Source organism: Schistocerca cancellata, chromosome 6, assembly GCF_023864275.1.
Source record: "Schistocerca cancellata isolate TAMUIC-IGC-003103 chromosome 6, iqSchCanc2.1, whole genome shotgun sequence".
NCBI lineage: Eukaryota > Metazoa > Arthropoda > Insecta > Orthoptera > Acrididae > Schistocerca > Schistocerca cancellata.
This window is the reverse complement of record NC_064631.1, coordinates 50,486,297-50,508,976: the sequence shown is the minus strand read 5'-3', so window position 1 is coordinate 50,508,976 and position 22,680 is coordinate 50,486,297. Positions and strand designations below refer to the sequence as shown.

Sequence of the window (22,680 nt, the reverse complement as noted above, 5' to 3'; positions counted from 1 at the left end):
GTTGAAAGACAGGTGAGGTATGAGCGGCGGCAGATTGAAATTAGAAATTAGCGGAGATTGAGGCCTGGCGGACAGCGAGAAGAGAGGATATGCTGAAGGGCAAGTTCCCATCTCCGGAGTTCTGACAGGTTGGTGTTAGTGGGAAGTATCCAGATAACCCGGAAGGTGTAACACTGTGCCAAGATGTGCTGGCCGTGCACCAAGGCATGTTTAGCCACAGGGTGATCCTCATTACCAACAAACACTGTCTGCCTGTGTCCATTCATGCGAATGGACAGTTTGTTGCTGGTCATTCCCACATAGAACGCTTCACAGGGTAGGCAGGTCAGTTGGTAAATCACGTGGGTGCTTTCACACGTGGCTCTGCCTTTGATCGTGTACACCTTCCGGGTTACAGGACTGGAGTAGGTGGTGGTGGGAGGGTGCATGGGACAGGTTTTACACCGGGGGCGGTCACAGGGGTAGGAGCCAGAGGGTAGGGAAGGTGGTTTGGGGATTTCATAGGGATGAACTAAGAGGTTACGAAGGTTAGGTGGACGGCGGAAAGACACTCTTGGTGGAGTGGGGAGGATTTCATGAAGGATGGATCTCATTTCAGGGCAGGATTTGAGGAAGTCGTATCCCTGCTGGAGAGCCACATTCAGAATCTGATCCAGTCCCGGAAAGTATCCTGTCACAAGTGGGGCACTTTTGGGGTTCTTCTGTGGAAGGTTCCGGGTTTGAGGAGATGAGGAAGTGGCTCTGGTTATTTGCTTCTGTACCAGGTCGGGAGGGTAGTTACGGGATGCAAAAGCTGTTTTCAGGTTGTTGGTGTAATGGTTCAAGGATTCCGGACTGGAGCAGATTCGTTTGCCACGAAGACCTAGGCTGTAGGGAAGCGACCGTTTGATGTGGAATGGGTGGCAGCTGTCATAATGGAGGTACTGTTGCTTGTTGGTGGGTTTGATGTGGACGGACGTGTGAAGCTGGCCATTGGACAGGTGGAGGTCAACGTCAAGGAAAGTGGCATGGGATTTAGAGTAGGACCAGGTGAATCTGATGGAACCAAAGGAGTTGAGGTTGGAGAGGAAATTCTGGAGTTCTTCTTCACTGTGAGTCCAGATCATGAAAATGTCATCAATAAATCTGTACCAAACTTTGGGTTGGCAGGCCTGGGTAACCAAGAAGGCTTCCTCTAAGCGGCCCATGAATAGGTTGGCGTACGAGGGGGCCATCCCGGTACCCATGGCTGTTCCCTTTAATTGTTGGTATGTCTGGCCTTCAAAAGTGAAGAAGTTGTGGGTCAGGATGAAGCTGGCTAAGGTAATGAGGAAAGAGGTTTTAGGTAGGGCGGCAGGTGATCGGCGTGAAAGGAAGTGCTCCATCGCAGCGAGGCCCTGGACATGCGGAATATTTGTGTATAAGGAAGTGGCATCAATGGTTACAAGGATGGTTTCCGGGGGTAACAGACTGGGTAGGGATTCCAGGCGTTCGAGAAAGTGGTTGGTGTCTTTGATGAAGGATGGGAGACTGCATGTAATGGGTTGAAGGTGCTGATCTACGTAGACAGAGATGCATTCTGTGGGGGCTTGGTAACCAGCTACAATGGGACGGCCGGGATGATTGGGTTTGTGAATTTTGGGAAGAAGGTAGAAGGTAGGGGTGCGGGGTGTTGGTGGGGTCAGGAGGTTGATGGAGTCAGGTGAAAGGTTTTGTAGGGGGCCTATGTCAGCTTTCAGACAACAGTACTTACAAAGTTTGCCATGGTAATCCCATTCCTGATGTCCAGGCGGAGCTTCAAGGAATCCTCAGAACCTTAGGCCCCCTACAAAACCTTTCACCTGACTCCATCAACCTCCTGACCCCACCAACACCCCGCACCCCTACCTTCTTCCCAAAATTCACAAACCCAATCATCCCGGCCGTCCCATTCTAGCTGGTTACCAAGCCCCCACAGAACGCATCTCTGCCTACGTAGATCAACACCTTCAACCCATTACATGCAGTCTCCCATCCTTCATCAAAGACACCAACCACTTTCTCGAACGCCTGGAATCCCTACCCAGTCTCTTACCCCCGGAAACCATCCTTGTAACCATTGATGCCACTTCCTTATACACAAATATTCCGCATGTCCAGTGCCTCGCTGCGATGGAGCACTTCCTTTCACGCCGATCACCTGCCGCCCTACCTAAAACCTCTTTCCTCATTACCTTAGCCAGCTTCATCCTGACCCACAACTTCTTCACTTTTGAAGGCCAGACATACCAACAATTAAAGGGAACAGCCATGGGTACCAGGATGGCCCCCTCGTACGCCAACCTATTCATGGGTCGCTTAGAGGAAGCCTTCTTGGTTACCCAGGCCTGCCAACCCAAAGTTTGGTACAGATTTATTGATGACATTTTCATGATCTGGACTCACAGTGAAGAAGAACTCCAGAATTTCCTCTCCAACCTCAACTCCTTTGGTTCCATCAGATTCAACTGGTCCTACTCTAAATCCCATGCCACTTTCCTTGACGTTGACCTCCACCTGTCCAATGGCCAGCTTCACACGTCCGTCCACATCAAACCCACCAACAAGCAACAGTACCTCCATTATGACAGCTGCCACCCATTCCACATCAAACGGTCTCTTCCCTACAGCCTAGGTCTTCGTGGCAAACGAATCTGCTCCAGTCCGGAATCCTTGAACCATTACACCAACAACCTGAAAACAGCTTTTGCATCCCGTAACTACCCTCCCGACCTGGTACAGAAGCAAATAACCAGAGCCACTTCCTCATCTCCTCAAACCCGGAACCTTCCACAGAAGAACCCCAAAAGTGCCCCACTTGTGACAGGATACTTTCCAGGACTGGATCAGATTCTGAATGTGGCTCTCCAGCAGGGATACGACTTCCTCAAATCCTGCCCTGAAATGAGATCCATCCTTCATGAAATCCTCCCCACTCCACCAAGAGTGTCTTTCCGCCGTCCACCTAACCTTCGTAACCTCTTAGTTCATCCCTATGAAATCCCCAAACCACCTTCCCTACCCTCTGGCTCCTACCCCTGTAACCGCCCCCGGTGTAAAACCTGTCCCATGCACCCTCCCACCACCACCTACTCCAGTCCTGTAACCCGGAAGGTGTACACGATCAAAGGCAGAGCCACGTGTGAAAGCACCCACGTGATTTACCAACTGACCTGCCTACACTGTGAAGCGTTCTCTGTGGGAATGACCATCAACAAACTGTCCATTCGCATGAATGGACACAGGCAGACAGTGTTTGTTGGTAATGAGGATCACCCTGTGGCTAAATATGCCTTGGTGCACGGCCAGCACATCTTGGCACAGTGTTACACCTTCCGGGTTATCTGGATACTTCCCACTAACACCAATCTGTCAGAACTCCGGAGATGGGAACTTGCCCTTCAGCATATCCTCTCTTCTCGCTATCCGCCAGGCCTCAATCACCGCTAATTTCTAATTTCAATCTGCCGCCGCTCATACCTCACCTGTCTTTCAACATCATCTTTGCCTCTGTACTTCCGTCCCGACTGACATCTCTGCCCAAACTCTTTGTCTTTACAAATGTCTGCTTGTGTCTGTGTATGTGTGGATGGATATGTGTGTGTGTGTGTGTGCGAGTGTATACCTGTCCTTTTTTCCCCCTAAGGTAAGTCTTTCCGCTCCCGGGATTGGAATGACTCCTTACCCTCTCCCTTAAAACCCATATCCTTTTGTCTTTCCTTCTCCTTCCCTCTTTCCTGACGAGGCAACCGTTGGTTGCGAAAGCTAGAATTTTGTGTGTATGTTTGTGTTTGTTTGTGTGTCTATCGACCTGCCAGCGCTTTTGTTTGGTAAGTCTCATCATCTTTCTTTTTAAATATATTTTTCCCACGTGGAATGTTTCCCTCTATTATATTCATATCATTAAATTATTTAACAGTTACATTGCAGACCCATACAGATTCCCTGATACACTTACACATGGAATAACTTATCTGAAACCTAAAGATCAAGCAGACACAGCAAACCCAGCTAAATATCACCCCATAACATGCCTACCAACAATATACAAAATATTAACTTCAGTCATTACACAGAAATTAATAACACATACAACACAGAACAAAATTATAAATGAAGAACAAAAAGGCTGTTGCAAAGGAGCACGAGGATGTAAAGAGCAACTGATAATAGATGCAGAGGTGACATATCAAGCTAAAACTAAACAAAGGTCACTACACTACGCATACATTGATTACCAAAAAGCTTTTGATAGTGTACCCCACTCATGGTTACTACAAATATTGGAAATATATAATGTAGATCCTAAATTGATACAGTTACTAAACATAGTAATGAAAAATTGGAAAACCACACTTAATATACAAACAAATTCAAATAATATCACATCACAGCCAATACAGATTAAGCGTGGAATATACCAAGGAGACTCATTAAGTCCTTTCTGGTTCTGCCTTGCTCTGAACCCACTATCCAACATGCTAAATAATACAAATTATGGATACAATATTGCTGGAACATACCAACACAAGATCACACATTTGCTATACATGGATAATCTAAAACTACTGGCAGCAACAAATCAACAACTCAACCAATTACTAAAGACAACAGAAGTATTCAGCAATGATATAAATTTGGCTTTTGGAACAGACAAATGTAAGAAAAATAGCATAGTCAAGGGAAAACACACTAAACAAGAAGATTACATATTGGATAACCACAGCGACTGCATAGAACCGATGGAAAAAACAAATGCCTATAAATATCTAGGATACAGACAAAAAATAGGAATAGATATTACAATTATTAAAGAAGAACTAAAAGAAAAATATAGACAAAGACTAACAAAAATACTGAAAACAGAACTGACAGCAAGACAAAAGCTATAAATACTTACGCTATACCAATATTGACCTACTCATTTGGAGTAGTGAAATGGAGTAACACAGACCTAGAAGCAATCAATACACTTACATGATCACAATGCCACAAATATAGAATACATCACATACATTCAGCAACTGAAAGATTCACATTAAGCAGAAAGGAAGGAGGAAGGGGATTTATTGACATAAAAAAACCTACATTATGGGCAGGTAGACAATTTAAGAAAATTCTTTCTAGAACGAGCAGAAACTAGCAAAATACACAAAGCAATCACTCATATAAATACATCGGCTACACCACTGCAATTTCATAACCACTTCTACAGCCCTCTAGATCACATAACATCAACAGATACAAAGAAAGTAAATTGGAAAAAGAAAACACTACTTGGCAAGCACCCGTATCATCTAACACAGCCACACATCGATCAAGACGCATCCAACACATGGCTAAAAAAGGCAATATATACAGTGAGACAGAAGGATTCATGATTGCAATACAGGATCAAACAATAGACACCAGATATTACAGCAAGCATATTATTAGAGATCCCAATACCACAACAGATAAATGCAGACTTTGCAAACAACAAATAGAAACAGTAGATCACATCACAAGCGGATGTACAATACTAACAAATACAGAATACCCCAGAAGACATGACAATGTAGCAAAAATAATACATCAACAGCTTGCCTTACAACATAAACTTATAAAACATGTTCCCACATACAAGTATGCACCACAAAATGTACTGGAGAATGATGAATACAAATTATACTGGAACAGAACCATTATAACAGATAAAACGACACCACATAACAAACCTGACATCATACTCACCAATAAAAAGAAGAAATTAACACAACTAATCTAAATATCCATACCCAATACAACAAATATACAAAAGAAAACAGGAGAAAAAATCGAAAAATACATCCAACTGGCTGAGGAAGTCAAGGACATGCGGCATCAGGATAAAGTTGACATTATACCAATTATACTATCAATTACAGGAGTCATACCACACAATATCCACCAGTACATCAATGCAATACAGCTACATCCAAACTTATATATACAACTACTGAAATCCGTAATTATGGATACATGTTCAATCACCCGAAAGTTCCTAAATACAATATAACATATACCGTACAGTTCAAAGGAAGTCACGCTTGATCAAGGTCCGCGTCACTTTCCATTTTTGACCAGACATAACATCTGAGAAAAGAAAGAAAGAATAATAATAATAATAATAATAATAATCGTTTTGTTTCTCCTACTTCATATGGGCAACACAGACTTGAGCAACAGTTTAGGATGGGTCATGTGAGAGCATTTAAGCTATCTTGTTTGTAGATTGCATTTTTCCAGTATCCAAGTAATGAACAAAGGTTACCTCCTGCTTCACATAAATGCAGGTGTTTTTTGAGTTGACTGATTCCAGTTGCAATTCACTGATATTCTAGTGATAGGATACTATGTTTTGTGAACTATACATATTTCTTCATTTCTGAACATTTAAAGCAATTTCCCTATATTTGAATCAGATAGAAATGTTGTAAGATCTGATGGAATATTAGTGCAGCTTTATTTGACTAGCACTTTATTACAAATAACAGCATTGCCTGTGAAATATCTGAGTTTATTATTATGAGGGCTGTTCATAAATTAACTACAATCAGATATTAACAATAAAGAAACAATTGTAGCTTCATGGCACTTCCATACTTGGAAAAGGAGACTTTGGAGTCAGCTCTCTGTTTTGTTCATCATTGTTTAAGCAGAAAGTGACTGAAATGGACCCTGTTAGTGTGACTCATGCCAGTTGTGAGGTACATTCTGTCGTACGTTTCCTGCAAGCAGAAGGAGTCAATGCTATTGATTGTGTCGTGTGTATAGGAGGAGGAGATTAGTGTTTAACGTCCCGTCGACAACGAGGTCATTAGAGACAGAGAACAAGCTCGGGTGAGGGAAGGATGGGGAAGGAAATCGGCCGTGCCCTTTCAAAGGAACCATCCCGGCATTTGCCTGAAGCGATTTAGGGAAATCACGGAAAACCTAAATCAGGATGGCTGGAGACGGGATTGAACCGTCGTCCTCCCGAATGCGAGTCCAGTGTGCTAACCACTGCGCCACCTCGCTCGGTACTGTCGTGTGTATAGAGATAGGGTTAGAAGTCATGGAGCTGTGAAGGATGATTGCAGAAAACTCGAGGCTAGTTGCACAGATGTGTAAGATAAACTTGTGCAGCATGTTACCAAAATTGTGCGTGTGAGGCATCAGTTCAGATCACAACATGCCTTAGATTTCTAGGACAAATCTCTTTAACATTGGCATAGAGAGATCGGGTTACCATAAGTTTTGTGCACAGTGGTTATCAAAATGTCTAACAACATCCTCAACAATAAAAGTCCTTTAGTGGTACCCTGGAGAAGGGGGAGCAATTTTTGAACAGAGGGGACGAGACACGGGTGCAGTATATGAAACCTGACACTAAGGAAAAGTCCAAACAGTGTATGCACACTCATTCTCCCAATGAGCACAGAGAATTCAGAGGGGCACTATAAAAGCACAATGTATTGGTTATAGTTTTTTGTGATTGGAGAGGTACTGGACAATAGATTTGGTGAGAGTAATATATCAGAATACTGTGGCATCACATGTAATCATCAGTTACTGACAGTTATGAAACTTCAAAAGTCAGTCTGAAACAAATGGTGTGGGACGATTACTGAAGGAATCTTTCTCCCTCGTGTCAATGCGTGGTTTCATACTGTGAATTGAACAGATGAAAAATTCAGACTTTTTGGCTGGGAGATTTTTCAATTTCCCTTACTCAAGACTAATCCCTGGTTCCCGAATGAGATCCCTGGTTGTCTACTCACCACTTCATGACTGTCAAGGAGCTGAAGTTTACTGTCAACAGTTGGCTGCAGCACCAAGTGGTACCATTCACTGATGAAAGGATAAAGAAGCTTGTATTCTGGTACAACAAATGCTTGAATTTAACTGGCAACTTTGTGGAGTACCAATGTCACCATGCAAGTACAGACTGTATATAAAGAAAGTATCGATTTTCTTATTTATCCAGTAACTTATGTATTCAGTATTACAGTCTGCTGAAATAATAATAACATTAATGATCTTTTAAAAACAACTTTTTTGACTGAAGCACAACTTAATCACTTGTTTTTATCCCTCAGAAAACTATATTTTGCCCCTGAGAGGGTAATTATCTCCTGCTTTGGAACCTCTGTACTAGGTGCATACCAATCCAAATTACCCATACCTCCTAAAATTCAACCACAGCTCTCTACATGTTCTTGCACAGATCTGATATTTTCAAAATTAACATCAAGAGAAGACACTATTTCTTCTTTATTCAACTTACAAGACATATAATTCTTGCTACTTGCCTCAAAGAAGTGTAGTAGCAGTTCTGTAGATTTAATTATGTTGAGGACTATGAACTTTTTAAGGTAATTAATTCCACGGCCCTGACATAAAGTCACAAAAATGGTATGGGACCATGTTGAAAAATGTGTGTAGTCTGCAAAATGCTCAATAGCATGCTGAGGGAAAATGACGTTATTAAACAAATATTATGCATTTCAGCATTTGCAGCCATCAGATATCTGTTAAAACAAAATAAATCACTTAATTACAATTGAAATAAAAACAGGTTACAAAAACAACACAGCCATAAAATTAAAACATTGCAATCATAAGAACTTCAAGCAGCCATTGGACATAATAGTTACATGCTGTAGTGGTAACAAACACAAGTAGATTGACACAAGGTTACTGATCATTATATCAGGATACAAATTTTGAACACCAAATGGTGTTACAAAAGTGGCCATCATATTTGACTTACGAACAGCATTAAATGAAGAGAATACAACGCAATTTACAATAAAGGTGAGAAATGTTTGCAGAAGATAAATGTTATGTAAAATAATTACACCGTATAATTCACAGTATTCTCAGTGTGACTATTGACAAGGGTACAAGGGCTCAAAGCCAGATGGTGTTGCACATGCAAGTATGACACTACATAGTGACATAGTTTTAGTTAGCAGTATACACCTATACAGTACATAGAAAAAGTATGGCAATCACAATAAAAAAAAAAAAGGATAGCTTACAGATGACAAGCACAAAAAAACCTTGAAGAATACAATTCTCTACCAGTTCTAAATGAAAAGTAAACAGACATGCACTGCATGGCGTAAATAGTTAAAAAGAATTACATATTCAGTGCTGACATATTAGCACAGCAAAACAATGTAAAAATGTTTATATATTTAAAAAGAAAGATGATGAGACTTACCAAACAAAAGCACTGGCAAGTCGATAGACACAGAAACACGGTAAAAAAGGAGAAGGTGAATAGAAAGTAAAACTGCTGGCAAAAACAGAAGCCAGCAGTTTTACTTTCTATTCACCTTCTCCTTTTTTACCTTGAATGTTTCCCTCTATTATATTCATAAAAATGTTTATACATACACATACAACTAAAATCAGAACAAGCAATGTGTAACATATTTATAACAGATAAAACAATACCACAAGGACCAGAGGTCACTGGCCTAAACTAAAAATGCAAGCCATAAACATAACTATAAGCTGTTATGAGCATATGTATAAAGTGTAAATAATATAAGGTGAGGAGAGGGGGAGGTTGTTGGAGGCAGTTTAAAATAATAAATAGACACGGGAGAAAAAGTGAGATGCTGATAGGAGTGAGAGCGAAACCAGGGCTATATATCCAATAAAATACTATAAATATCCAAGAACTATTTACAATTTGAGTTAATTTGCTTGTTCAGGACATTGTTAGGATTATGTGTCTCACTATGTGAATGACATCCAAGGGCACTTATACGCCCTCTAAATATAAAGTCACAACCAGTCTGTCCCACATGTATATGATGACATGGCCTGCATGTAATTTTGTAAACACCTGACTTCAGAAGTTTATTTACCTTTCAGTTTACGGAAGAGACAGAACTGAGTTTCTTCCATGTACGGAAGCCAATCTGTACTTTAGCTTTTCTGAAAGCACTGGCAATTTGTTCACAAAACTGACTTGAATATGAAATGGAAGCTTACTTAGTGTTGCCATCAGTTGTAACATGACTGGAAGGTTCTTCGTCAAAAAGATCTTGCTTGCATTACAAATAAACTCCTCTGTACATCCATTACCCATACCTATTTGCACAATATCTGTTTCCCTATTTATGTAGTCCCTATCAATGTTCAGTTCTCCAAGTGTATAAAACAATGAATGAAAAAAAAAAAAAAATTGCTCATTAGTGCGCACAGTTGTGGCATGAATCAGCACCAATAACTAAGATTTCAGTGGTAGGCTTATGGAGTACCGAGCGAGGTGGCGCAGTGGTTAGCACACTGGACTCGCATTCGGGAGGACGACGGTTCAATCCTGTCTCCGGCCATCCTGATTTAGGTTTTCCGTGATTTCCCTAAATCGTTTCAGGCAAATGCTGGGATGGTTCCTTTGAAAGGGCACGGCCGATTTCCTTCCCAATCCTTCCCTAACCCGAGCTTGCGCTCTGTCTCTAATGACCTCGTTGTCGACGGGACGTTAAACACTAACCACCACCACCGCTTATGGAGTATATCTAAAAAAGAAAACCTGTACCTTCCTTTTTAACCTTTGGGTCAAGATAGCTGATGCATCCACTACCATCTATTTCCACAGTAAATCTGATATTTGCATGCAACTGATTCAGTTCGTTAGCTAGATTCATTACATAATGCTCATCACCATGGAATAAAACAAATGTAGCACTGACATATCTGAGACAGATAAGAATGTTATCAGCAATGAATTTGTTATTTTAAAAAAATTCTGTAAATAATTTATGAAAATGTCAGTAATATGTCCAACAGACTACAGCCCATTTCAAGGCGTTCTGAAAATATGTTTTATTGTTAAAAAGGAAGTAGTTAAAAGAAAGAGATAAGCATGTTAGTTCTAGCAGCTCAAGTATTTCTCCAACACTCATCTTCTTGTGTATTAGAAGATCTGTATGGACAATTTGCAGTGTCTTGTCGGTCGGAATATTAGTGTAAAGGTTGGTGATACATAAAGAGGCAGTAATAGATTTTTGAGGGGTGGTGCTGTCCCTGAGAATCAGTGTAATTTCGTAGCTATTTTTTATATTATGTAATCTGAACCATCACATTTGTCAGACTATGAATGGCTTGTCAAGAGCCTAACTACTTTGTCAATAGTCTGTGGTATGCAAAGCTGAAAGCTGCTTTTACTGTTACTGAAACTTGGACTGTAAAAACATTTGCTCAGGTGTGCACAGGCCAACCTTTCTTATGTGATGTGATGTCACATGCAAGTGCTATGGTATTATCTTCTGGTGGTGGTGGTGGTTAGACTTAATAACAATAATAATAATAAAAAAATCAGCTTCAAAAATCTGGTATTTCTTACTATCACTCCATACACATATATTCATGAAGGCCTGATTATACAGGGATCTAGTCTGATGGCAATCCTGAACAACAGTGAAATTTGCCTTTTTTTCCAATGACAAATTGTTGCCAGAGGCAAAATAAGTGATAAGTGACAGAAAAAGTTCTTGGATCAACTGAACATTAAACCCTGGATGTACGATCAGTAATCTGACATTTACCGAATATGCCATCAATCCATGCCTTAATCTTCGATGACTCCACAAATCTCTCTTCAAAAAATTCATTAACATCCTATGCCATTACTAATATTTCAGCAATCTCAGAAAACACAAAATATAATTATAATACTAGAATCAAAATATCGACACAGAATTCAGTGTTTAATGTAGTTACCAAAGGAGTAAAATGCATGGGTACACATGTATTCAATAACCTCCAGAATAGTCAAATTATCCTGTATGCAAGGACATGCAGTTTAAGAGTGAAATGAAGAAATTTTTGTTGGTGCATCTCTTACCAAAATGAAGAGTGTCTTCACAAGAACTAAAACATTAGATAGAACTAATCCACTAGATAATAATACAATTAATAGTAGTAATATAATGATATGTGACTAGAATGACTTGCTTGAAGGTGGGAGAAACTCCTGAGTTGTTAATTTTCTCATTCCATTTGATAGTTCTCCCCAGATGCAGGGTTCTGAATGATTTATGAAATACATCCCTTTTCCTAATCCTCTCTAGTTCCTTTCCCTTCACCACTCTTCCTTCCCCTTCAACCCTTCTGCCAGAAGAATGACCCACTGGCTCTGAAAGCTTGCATACGTAAAGCCTTTTCTTATGTGTGTATTCTCCTGCTGCCACTTAGTAAGTCGAATTTTTATCTATCCAATTACATTATATTGTCAAAAATTGATTATTTTCATTGTTGTAATTGTGTCTATGTGTCATTTATTAATTAACTGCAGGTTAGTAGTTCCCTTTTGTCATTTTGTTTCTTGTTTCCAACACAGAAGTTCCACAATCATAATAAATTGACTGTACGTGAATGAAATGTGCATCTTTGACTTCTATCCATATCAAAAGAATGCTCTCAACAGTATCCAGGGAATATGATTAATGCAATGTCTAAAGCATTTACCTCTCATCTTCAAGATCAATTTCTGAATTTTCTTGCAATATGTGGTTAAGTTCTGTCAAAATTTGTGCTTTAATCTGTGCTAGTGGACTGCCTAGAACATCTTCCTCCATATTCCAACGCAATGCCATGTCTATGAAACTGTAAAAATTAAAGCAAAAAGTTATAATTGGTAACAAAAATATGAAGAAATACTGTTAGTAATGATTTCCATGTTAAAAGCTAATTGTTTTATTTTATCCATATGTCTACTTAAAAAAAAAAAAAAAAAAACAAAAAGAAAACTTCAGAGACTTGGATCTCTTTCTTCACAGTCAAAAGCCGTTATCAGTCTGGATGTAAACTGCTTGCTTCTCTGCACTGGAATCTATATAAATCTAGTACTGAGGATAGATACATTTTGGAAATACAGTCAATCTGCGAAGAGAAGTTTGTCCTTTACACAGTTTTCTATTTTATCTTTGACAGAACTGTACATGCCATGCAAAACAAATAAAGGAGCACATTGCAAAGGATACAAAAATTGAAAGTGTGATACTAACAGCAGAATAATGCACAATGTGACTGAATGGAACTATATGCATGCGCGCGCGCACACACACACACACACACACACACACACACACACAGAAATAGTGATTAGCACACTGGACTTGCATTCGGGAGGACGATGGTTCAAACCCGTGTCTGGCTATTCTGATTTAGGTTTTCCGTGAACTCTGGAAATCACTTCAGGCAAATGCCAGGATGGTTCCTTTGAAAGAGCACAGCCGACTTCCTTCCCCATCCTTCCATTACCCGATGGGACCAATGACCTCGCTGTTTGGTCCCCTTCCTCAAAACCAACCAATCCTTTCACCCAGGTTTGATTAAATTACAGCCTGTAGTACCTCTCCTTCAAACTACTGCTACTCTGTTCTTCTGTTGTCTTTCAGTGATGGCTGTCATTATATTTTACGCTACTTTTTGAGACTAGCATGCTTGTTTTATCAGAGTGAAATGCAGCACGTTACTGTGGTCGCAGGTGCAGTTGACCAAGGGAATGTGCAGCTGGCATGCACAAAAATGAGAGGACTTCTGTTACGTCAGTTGTTACTTGTGTAACATGTCTGACTCTAAGATGCTGCGTTGTGAATGAAATTACTGACTATCTCATGTAAGTTGGTTTGTTCTTACTTGACATAAAATGATTGTCCCATCTGCTTATAAAGTGTTCTTGCAGCTGCGGCATACCTGCAAGGATGTGCAGCTGATGTGCTGAATAAGTCCAGGACAGATGTAGGGTCTCTGTGTGGTTGTTGGTGTTATCGATATAACAGTTGCTTACTCCAAGAACAGTGATGTAGGGCATTTGTAGGTAACAATCCCATGATGGGAGCTGATTTGACTAGAAATTTAACACTCATAGAGTTTTCTCACCACAATGTGTTGCACCGGATCTCACTGATGTTGGCACTACATTAGATGCTGTCTTATGTAATGCCAAGACAGTTATGCTGCCCCAGAAAAAAGGAGTGCCTCTGATGTGGGAAGATGGTAGTGATGCCAACACCTTACATCATGTAATTATCACAGCTTTCATCTTTGTCACAATAAACACAAGTCACCACTTTGTTGCGCATCTTGAGATTTGGTCTGTGGTTTGCTGCAATCAGTACTGGTCAAATGGGGCTCATGACTTTTGGAGTAAAATGCTGTATCATCAGTATATTACACCTTCTAAAGACGTGGTATCTATGGTGGATTCTCTGTGCACAGAATTGACCTAAGAATGGTCTTGTGGGATGCCAGCCTGGCTGTGGCATAGGGATGATGTTACAACAACTGTGTGCAGATGGAATGTGCGTTTTTGGAAGTAGCTGTGCAAAAGCCTCAGGCCCGGCATTGGTACACTTTCTATAAAGATTTAATACAAGAGACCATCATGCCACATGCAGTCACATGGACGTGGCACACCAAGAACGATGGCAAAGAAACACATTATTGAGCAGCCTCAGTAGGTTCTTCGCAAGTTCCAAAAGTTGTTGAGTCATGGTATGCCTAAGTCAGAATCTGAACTCGGTGTTCAGGAGAAGTTCCCGTTCCTTCAGAATGAAAAAGCAGATGTTTTTATACCACTTGATGCAAGCTGCTGCGTATATACTTCTTGGAAGATTGTGCATCTTCCCTTAGCTTTGGGATGACAATTATTTCCATGTCTTCAAAGTTGTTATGTGCACACCAGTCTTGAGTGCAGCATTAATGATGCCCACTAAATAGTCAACTGCAGCTTCAACATATAATTTGTAAGTGCCAACAGACTTCTATTGGTTAACTTGATCATTCACAAACATGACGTGATCAGGATTGGATGGGTCATCTATTGGTGTAAAATTGTCAGAAAGAACATCTGGCATAGCATTTACCTTGTTAACAACTGTATTTCTTATTTACAGTGGTTGAAACTGTGGTGTGTGGGCAAGTGAGGCATTTTCACTGTCACCTTGTGCCATCAAGAAGAGACAGTGTGGTTAAGTCTATCTACCTGTGCCTAGTTTCTGTGGTCTTCCAGTTCACTGTTAATTTCTTGTTGTGTCCCGTTTGGACACCATTTCATTGTGGAAAAGGTGTGAACATGGCATGCTGCCATGTGGGAATGTTAACATGCATCTATGGCAAGTGTCAAAACTTGGGTCTGCTCCACTCAACAACACCAACTCCAATGTTAAGCCACTATTTGGATAAAACTGACTTAAACATCATTATCTGTCTAATTTAATTTTTTCTAAGGTATCACCTCTTCATGGCAGGGGCATCAGAGCACCACTGATCCTGCAGCAAGTGAGCAAGACCATGTGCAACATGCTGTGTGCCGTGAAATGTATAAATGTGATCTATCAATTGGGAACCTGCACTGTATGCATCCCTAGTGCCTACAGAAGGTTACTTCAATACATGAAAAGGATAGGAAAAATAAAAAACCGCTGATGGTGATGCCTAGCATGAGTAGGCAAAACATGTTTCGTTAGAAGCAAAATAAAGATTCAGTTGCTAGAGACAGGAGTTTCTTATCTAACATAACTGGAGGAGCAATGGAGGAAGAATAACAGAAAATATTAACAATATTAGATAATATAGCTTCAAAAGTATATCTGACCTTCTGAGGCTGACATATGAAACAGCAGCGAAGAAGAGGCTCATAAGTTACTATGAAGCAAGAGTTTAATATGGGGCCCATGTTTTCCTACAAAACCATACAGAAAGCGACTGCGAAAAGGGATCTATCAAACAAGTTCTTGATAGTGTTCTGAGACATATTTAGCCAATACTTTAGTAACTGTTGTTCCTGACCTTTATGAAGAGAGGTAATGGTGGGGAAGATGTAGTGCATAGTGACACCACAAGCCAAATATCCAAGTTCTGACTGAAACGTCTCACGTAAACTGTCATATGGTGCAAGCTATCTAAGCGTAATGCTTTTTTCTCATTAGACAGCATGTGGTAAGCCACAAGAAGAGCAACAGTAAATCATCTCTTAGGACATTTTAGATGTAGTTGCCACTATATGAATCCAACAATATCAATAAAGTTCCACCGCACATGACATATCTCAGTGGAGTAACTTATTTCTTCCTTAGCATGTGATCCGATGAGAAAACTTATTTTGGTAGAGTACATAATCACAGCAGTACCAGCCTGCAGTGTGCAGTGTGTACACATAACACCTTCATAAAGTGGTGCAAAGAGAGTTCTTCTGTCAAATGTGTCACTGTGATAGCTATATTATCGGCATGGCCTCCATACAATAAGTTGCAAATATGTATGAGTTTACATCATGATGACATATTTTTAGTGACAGCTGTTATAATTATTTCCAGCATGTTCTATGTTTTGACAACCAAATCTGAACATAAAAAGTCGCAAGCTATATACATTTGATCTTTTATTTGTGCAGCATACACGTAAAGAAATTAAAATAACTGTCTGTCTAAATAAACAAAGCTATTAGTTATTGTCTCTTGTTTAGTAACAATTCAATATTGAGATTTTTTTAAAAAATCACAAATGTCAAACTGTGGGCTATCTAACAGTTATTATTATCATTATAATAGTAACAATATACACCCACATATTCATTTTTAACATGCTCTAAGATAGTAAGGAGTAATAAATGAGTTTACAAGGGCTATTCAGAAAGTAGGGAACATTTTGGCATTAAAAAAAAACAAAGTACAAGAAATAAATTTTATTATATACATCTGAAAGAGCGACTGACATACTACTTTTCCACATAGTCACCAAACACATTGAGGCACTTATCATAGCAAGGGACAAGCTTTGAAAGACTTTCGTTGTAAAAGTCTGCCGTCTGAGACTTGTGGTAACCTAGCTTTTGAGTGACAATTTCAAACAACAAAGTCTGTGAACTTGTGTGAAAGAAAGTGAAAGTTCTGTTATAGTGAAGCAACAGTTTTCATGAACTGTTTCATTAACTTTAGTGACAAGATTGTCAGTCACAATGCTCAGGCGTCCACTCTTCTCTTCATCATAAATGTTGGTTTCGCCATTTTTAAACTGAATGCACCATTTCTGGACGGAACATTCACTCATTACATTGTTTCCGTACACTTTGCACAGTTCACGAAAAATTTCTATAGGTTTTAGGTTTTTTGCCAACAGAAACTGTATCACAGACTGCACCTCACAACTGGCAGGATTTCTGATTGCAGCACACATTTCTAATTCAAATATCGAAAAACCCAGACGCTCAGAGACGTACCTGCTGTTCCTGCTGGATGTCGACTCAGCTGCCGAGCACACGCATACCAAAATATACGCGATCGGCACATGCCTAGAGGCGTCGGACGGAAATGTTCCCTACTTTATGAATAGCCCTGGTATTTACTTATTTCCACCTTTACAATGGGTAATACTATTAAACATTTCAGCAACTTAACCAATAGACCTTGAGTTTGCAAAGATAAAACAAAGCAGGGGTTACAAAACCATGATGGTCAGTTTGCCATAAAAGACCACACACCATATGTGAATGAGTTTGGGAAGAAGCTCTAGTAAATGGTACAACGTGACAGTCTCTGTCTTGCAGTTCATGGTGGTTTGCAGAGTGTAGATGGAGATGTAGAATAACTCAAAACCATGTTTTAACTAGGACAGCCACAAGAATAGTTAATGAAGTCACAACAGACACCTTTAGAAGGCATCTGCAAAGGATCGTCTGAAATGAAGTACTGGTATATGAGGCAATGGAAGCAAATTCTAGCTTTCGATGCTTTCCTAAGTAAGTTTCTCTTCAACTATAACAGCTGTTTCCCAACAAAAGTTCTGAAATATAGCATTGATGGTGTATCAAAGAAACCTTTGATAACAAAAGGCATCAAAGTATAATGTAGCAGCAAAAAATAATAACAATAAATAAATAAATAAAAATGGTCAGGATAAGTGCAAATGTCTAACTGCTTAAACCAAACAACTTGCATATCAGGTTGGAGTTTAATAATTAGGAAAATAAAATCACAACACAGTGGAGTGCAGTAACGAGTTTCTTCAGCTATCACTTTTTAAATGTGGGGAACTCTGTACAGTTAGCTCAAAAAACATTGCAGTAAATGCCACAGTCATTACCACAAGCATTCAGTCAACTCAAGATCAATCCACCTTCTTCCAGAGAAATTAGGAAAACAATTATCTCTCTCAAATGGAAAAAATACTCATGAGTTTGATAAAATTTCAAGCAAAATATTTAAAGCATGTTGCTACAACAGAACTGCCTTCAAGAGTGAGGATCATATATTTACGTCAGATATGGCACGTGCCCCCCCCCCCCCCCCCCCATGAATCATGGACCTTGCCGTTGGTGGGGAGGCTTGCTTGCCTCAGCGATTCAGGTGGCCGTACCGTAGGTGCAACCACAATGGAGGGGTATCTGTTGAGAGGCTAGACAAATGTGTGCTTCCTGAAGAGGGGCAGCAGCCTTTTCAGTAGTTGCAGGGGCAATGGTCTGGATAATTGACTGATATGGCCTTGTGACACTAACCAAAACGGCCTTGCTGTGCTGGTACTGTGAAAGACTGAAAGCAAGGGGAAACTACAGCTGTAATTTTTCCTGAAGGCATGCGGCTTTACTGTATGATTAAATGATGATGGCGTCCTCTTGGGTAAAATATTCCGGAGGTAAAATAGTCCACCATTCGGATCTCCGGGCGGGGACTACTCAAGAGGACGTAGTTAACAGGAGAGAGAAAACTGACATTCTACGGATCGGAGCGTGGAATGTCAGATCCCTTAATAGGGCAGGTAGGTTAGAAAATTTAAAAAGGGAAATGGATAGGTTAAAGTTTGATATAGTGGGAATTAGTGAAGTCCGATGGCAGGAGGAACAAGACTTTTGGTCAGGTGACTACAGGGTTATAAATACAAAATCAAATAGAGGTAATGCAGGAGTAGGTTTAATAATGAATAAAAAAAATAGGAGTGCGGGTAAGCTACTACAAACAGCATAGTGAATGCATTATTGCGGCCAAGATAGACACGAAGCCCGTGCCTACTACAGTAGTACAAGTTTATATGCCAACTCGTTCTGCAGATGATGAAGAAACTGATGAAGTTCATGATGAGATAAAAGAAATTATTCAGATAGTGAAGGGAGACAAAAATTTAATAGTCGTGGGTGACTGGAATTCGACAGTAGGAAAAGGGAGAGAAGGAAACATAGTAGATGAATATGGATTGGGGGTAAGAAAAGAAAGAGGAAGCCATCTGGTAGAATTTTGCACAGAGCATAACTTAATCATAACTAACACTTGGTTCAAGAATCATAAAAGAAGGTTGTATACATGGAAGAATCCTGGAGATACTAGAAGGTATCAGATAGATTATATAATGGTAAGACAGAGGTTTAGGAACCAGGTTTTAAATTGTAAGACATTTCCAGGGGCAGATGTGGACTCTGGCCACAATCTATAGGTTATGAACTGTAGATTAAAACTGAAGAAACTCCAAAAAGGTGGGAATTTGATGAGATGGGACCTGGGTAAACTGACTAAACCAGAGGTTGTACAGAGTTTCAGAGAGAGCATAAGGGAACAATTGACAGGAATGGGGGAAAGAAATACAGTAGAAGAAGAATGGGTAGCTCTGAGGGATGAAGTAGTGAAGGAGGCAGAGGATCAAGTAGGTAAAAAGATGAGGGCTAATAGAAATCATTGGGTAACAGAAGAAATATTGAATTTAATTGATGAAAGGAGAAAATATAAAAATACAGTAAATGAAGCAGACAAAAATGAATACTAACGTCTCAAAAATGAGACTGACTGGAAGTGCAAAATGGCTAAGTAGGGATGGCGAGGGGACAAATGTAAGGACGTAGAGGCTTATCTCACAAGGGGCAAGATAAATATTGCCTACAGGAAAATTAAAGAGACCTTTGGAGAAAAGAGAGCCACTTGTATGAATGTCAAGAGCTCAGATGGAAACCCAGTTCTAAGTAAAGAAGGAAAAGTAGAAAGGTGGAAGGAGTATATAGAGGGTCTATGCAATGGCGATGTACTTGAGGACAATATTATGGAAATGGAAGAGGATGTAGATGAAGATGAAATGGGAGATGCGAAACCGAGTGACGAAAGTACTGAAAGACCTGAGTCGAAACAAGGCCCCGGGAGTAGACAACATTCCATTAAAACTAGTGAAGGCCTTAGGAGAGCCAGTCCTGACAAAACTCTACCATCTGGTGAGCAAGATGTATGAGACAGGCAAAATACCCTCAGACTTCAAGAAGAATATAATAATTCCAATCCCAAAGAAAGCAGGTGCTGACAGATGTGAAAAATAGCAAACTATCAGATTAATAATCCATGGCTGCAAAATACTAACACGAATTCTTTACAGACGAATAGAAAAACTGGTAGAAGCCGACCTCGGGGAAGATCAGTTTGGATTCCGTAGAAATGTTGGAACACGTGAGGCAATACTGACCTTACGACTTATCTTAGAAGAAAGATTAAGGAAAGCAAACCTACATTTCTAGCATTTGTAGACTTAGAGAAAGCTTTTGACAATGTTGACTGGAATACTCTCTTTCAAATTCTAAAGGTGGACGATAAATAGTTTGGACAAGAAGAGAATAGAAGCTTTTCGAAATTTGGTGCTACGGAAGAATGCTGAAGATTAGATGGGTAGATCGCATAACTAATGAAGAGGTATTGAATAGAATTGGGGAGAAGAGGAGTTTGTGGCACAACTTGACAAGAAGAAGGGACCCGTTGGTAGGACACGTTCTGAGGCATCAGGGGATTACAAATTTAGCATTGGAGGGCAGCGTGGAGGGTAAAAATCGTGGAGGAAGACCAAGAGATGAACAGACTAAGCAGATTGAGAAGGATGTAGGTTGCAGTAAGTACTGGGAGATGTAGAAGCTTGCACAGGATAGAGTAGCATGGAGAGCTGCATCAAACCAGTCTCAGGACTGAAGACCACAACAACAACAACAACAACAACAACAACAACATTGGTTCTCCATTCTATTCCAGTCTCGTATTGTTCATGGAAAAAAATATTGTCGGTATGCCTCTGTGTGGGCTCTAATCTCTCTGATTTTATCCTCATGGTCTCTTCGCGAGATATATGTAGGAGGGAGCAATATACTGCTTGAATCCTCGGTGAAGGTATGTTCGCGAAACTTCAACAAAAGCCTGTACCTAGCTACTGAGCGTCTCTCCTGCAAAGTCTTCCACTGGAGTTTATCTATCATCTCTGTAATGCTTTCGCGATTACTAAATGATCCTGTAACGAAGCACGCTGCTCTCCTTTGACTCTTCTCTATCTCTTCTATCAACCCTATCTGGTAAGGATCCCACACTGGTGAGCAATATTCAAGCAGTGGCCGAACAAGTGTACTGTAACCTACTTCCTTTGTTTTCGGATTGCATTTCCTTAGGATTCTCCCAATGAATCTCAGTCTGGCATCTGCTTTACCGACGATCAACTTTATATGACCATTCCATTTTAAATCACTCCTAATGCCTACTCCCAGATAATTTATGGAATTAACTGCTTCCAGTTGCTGACCTGCTATATTGTAGCTAAATGATAAAGGATCTTTCTTTCTATGTATTCGCAGCACATTACACTTGTCTATGTTGAGATTCAATTGCCATTCCCTGCACCATGCGTCAATTCGTTGCAGATTCTCCTGCATTTCAGTACAATTTTCAATTGTTACAACCTCTCGAAATACCACAGCATTATCCGCAAAAAGCCTCAGTGAATTTCTGATGTATCCACAAGGTCGTTTATGTATACTGTGAATAGCAACGGTCCTACGACACACCCCTGCGGCACACCTGAAATCACTCTTACTTCGGAAGCCTTCTCTCCATTGAGAATGAAATGAAGCGTTCTGTTATCTAGGAACTCTTCAATCCAATCACACAATTGGTCTGATAGTCCATATGCTCTTACTTTTTTCATTAAATGACTGTGGGGAACTGTATCGAACGCCTTGCAGAAGTCAAGAAACATGGCATCTACCTGGGAACTTGTGTCTATGGCCCTCTGAGTGTCGTGGACGAACAGCATGAGCTGGGTTTCACATGATCGCCTTTTTTGAAACTCATGCTGATTCCTACAGAGTAGATTTCTAGTCTCCAGAAAAGTCAATATACTCTAACATAATACGTGTTCCAAAATTCTACAACTGATCGACGTTAGAGATATAGGTCTATAGTTCTGCACGTCTGTTCGATGTCCCTTCTTAAAAATGAGGATGACCTGTGCCCTTTTGCAATCCTTCGGAACACTACGCTCTCCTAGAGACCTACGCTACAACGCTGCAAGAAGGAGGGCAAGTTCCTTCACGTACTCTGTCTAAAATCGAACTGGTATCTCATCAGGTCCAGCGGCCTTTCCTCTTTTGAACGATTTAATTGTTTCTCTATCCCTCTGTCATCTATTTCGATATCTACCATGTTGTCATCTGTGCGACAATCTAGAGAGGGAACTACAGCACAGTCTTCCTCTGTGAAACAGCTTTGGAAAAAGACAGTTAGTATTTCGGCCTTTAGTCTGTCATCCTCTGTTTCAGTACCATTTTGGTCACATAGTGTCTGGACATTTTGTTTTGATCCACCTACCACTTTGACATAAGACCAAAATTTCTTAGGATTTTCTGCCAAGTCAGTACATAGAACTTTACTTTCG

General features: G+C 40.2%; 1 protein-coding gene across 1 annotated transcript in view; it reads right to left on the bottom strand.

The window, feature by feature from the left end:
• LOC126088140 (meiotic recombination protein SPO11) overlaps positions 1-22,680 on the bottom strand; it is a 269,655-nt gene that overhangs the window by 226,264 nt on the left and 20,711 nt on the right. The window contains exon 2 of the mRNA XM_049906256.1: positions 12,490-12,627. Within this exon, the coding sequence (XP_049762213.1) occupies positions 12,490-12,617 (128 nt within the window). The 5' untranslated portion in view covers positions 12,618-12,627. The remainder of the gene's footprint in view (positions 1-12,489; positions 12,628-22,680) is intronic.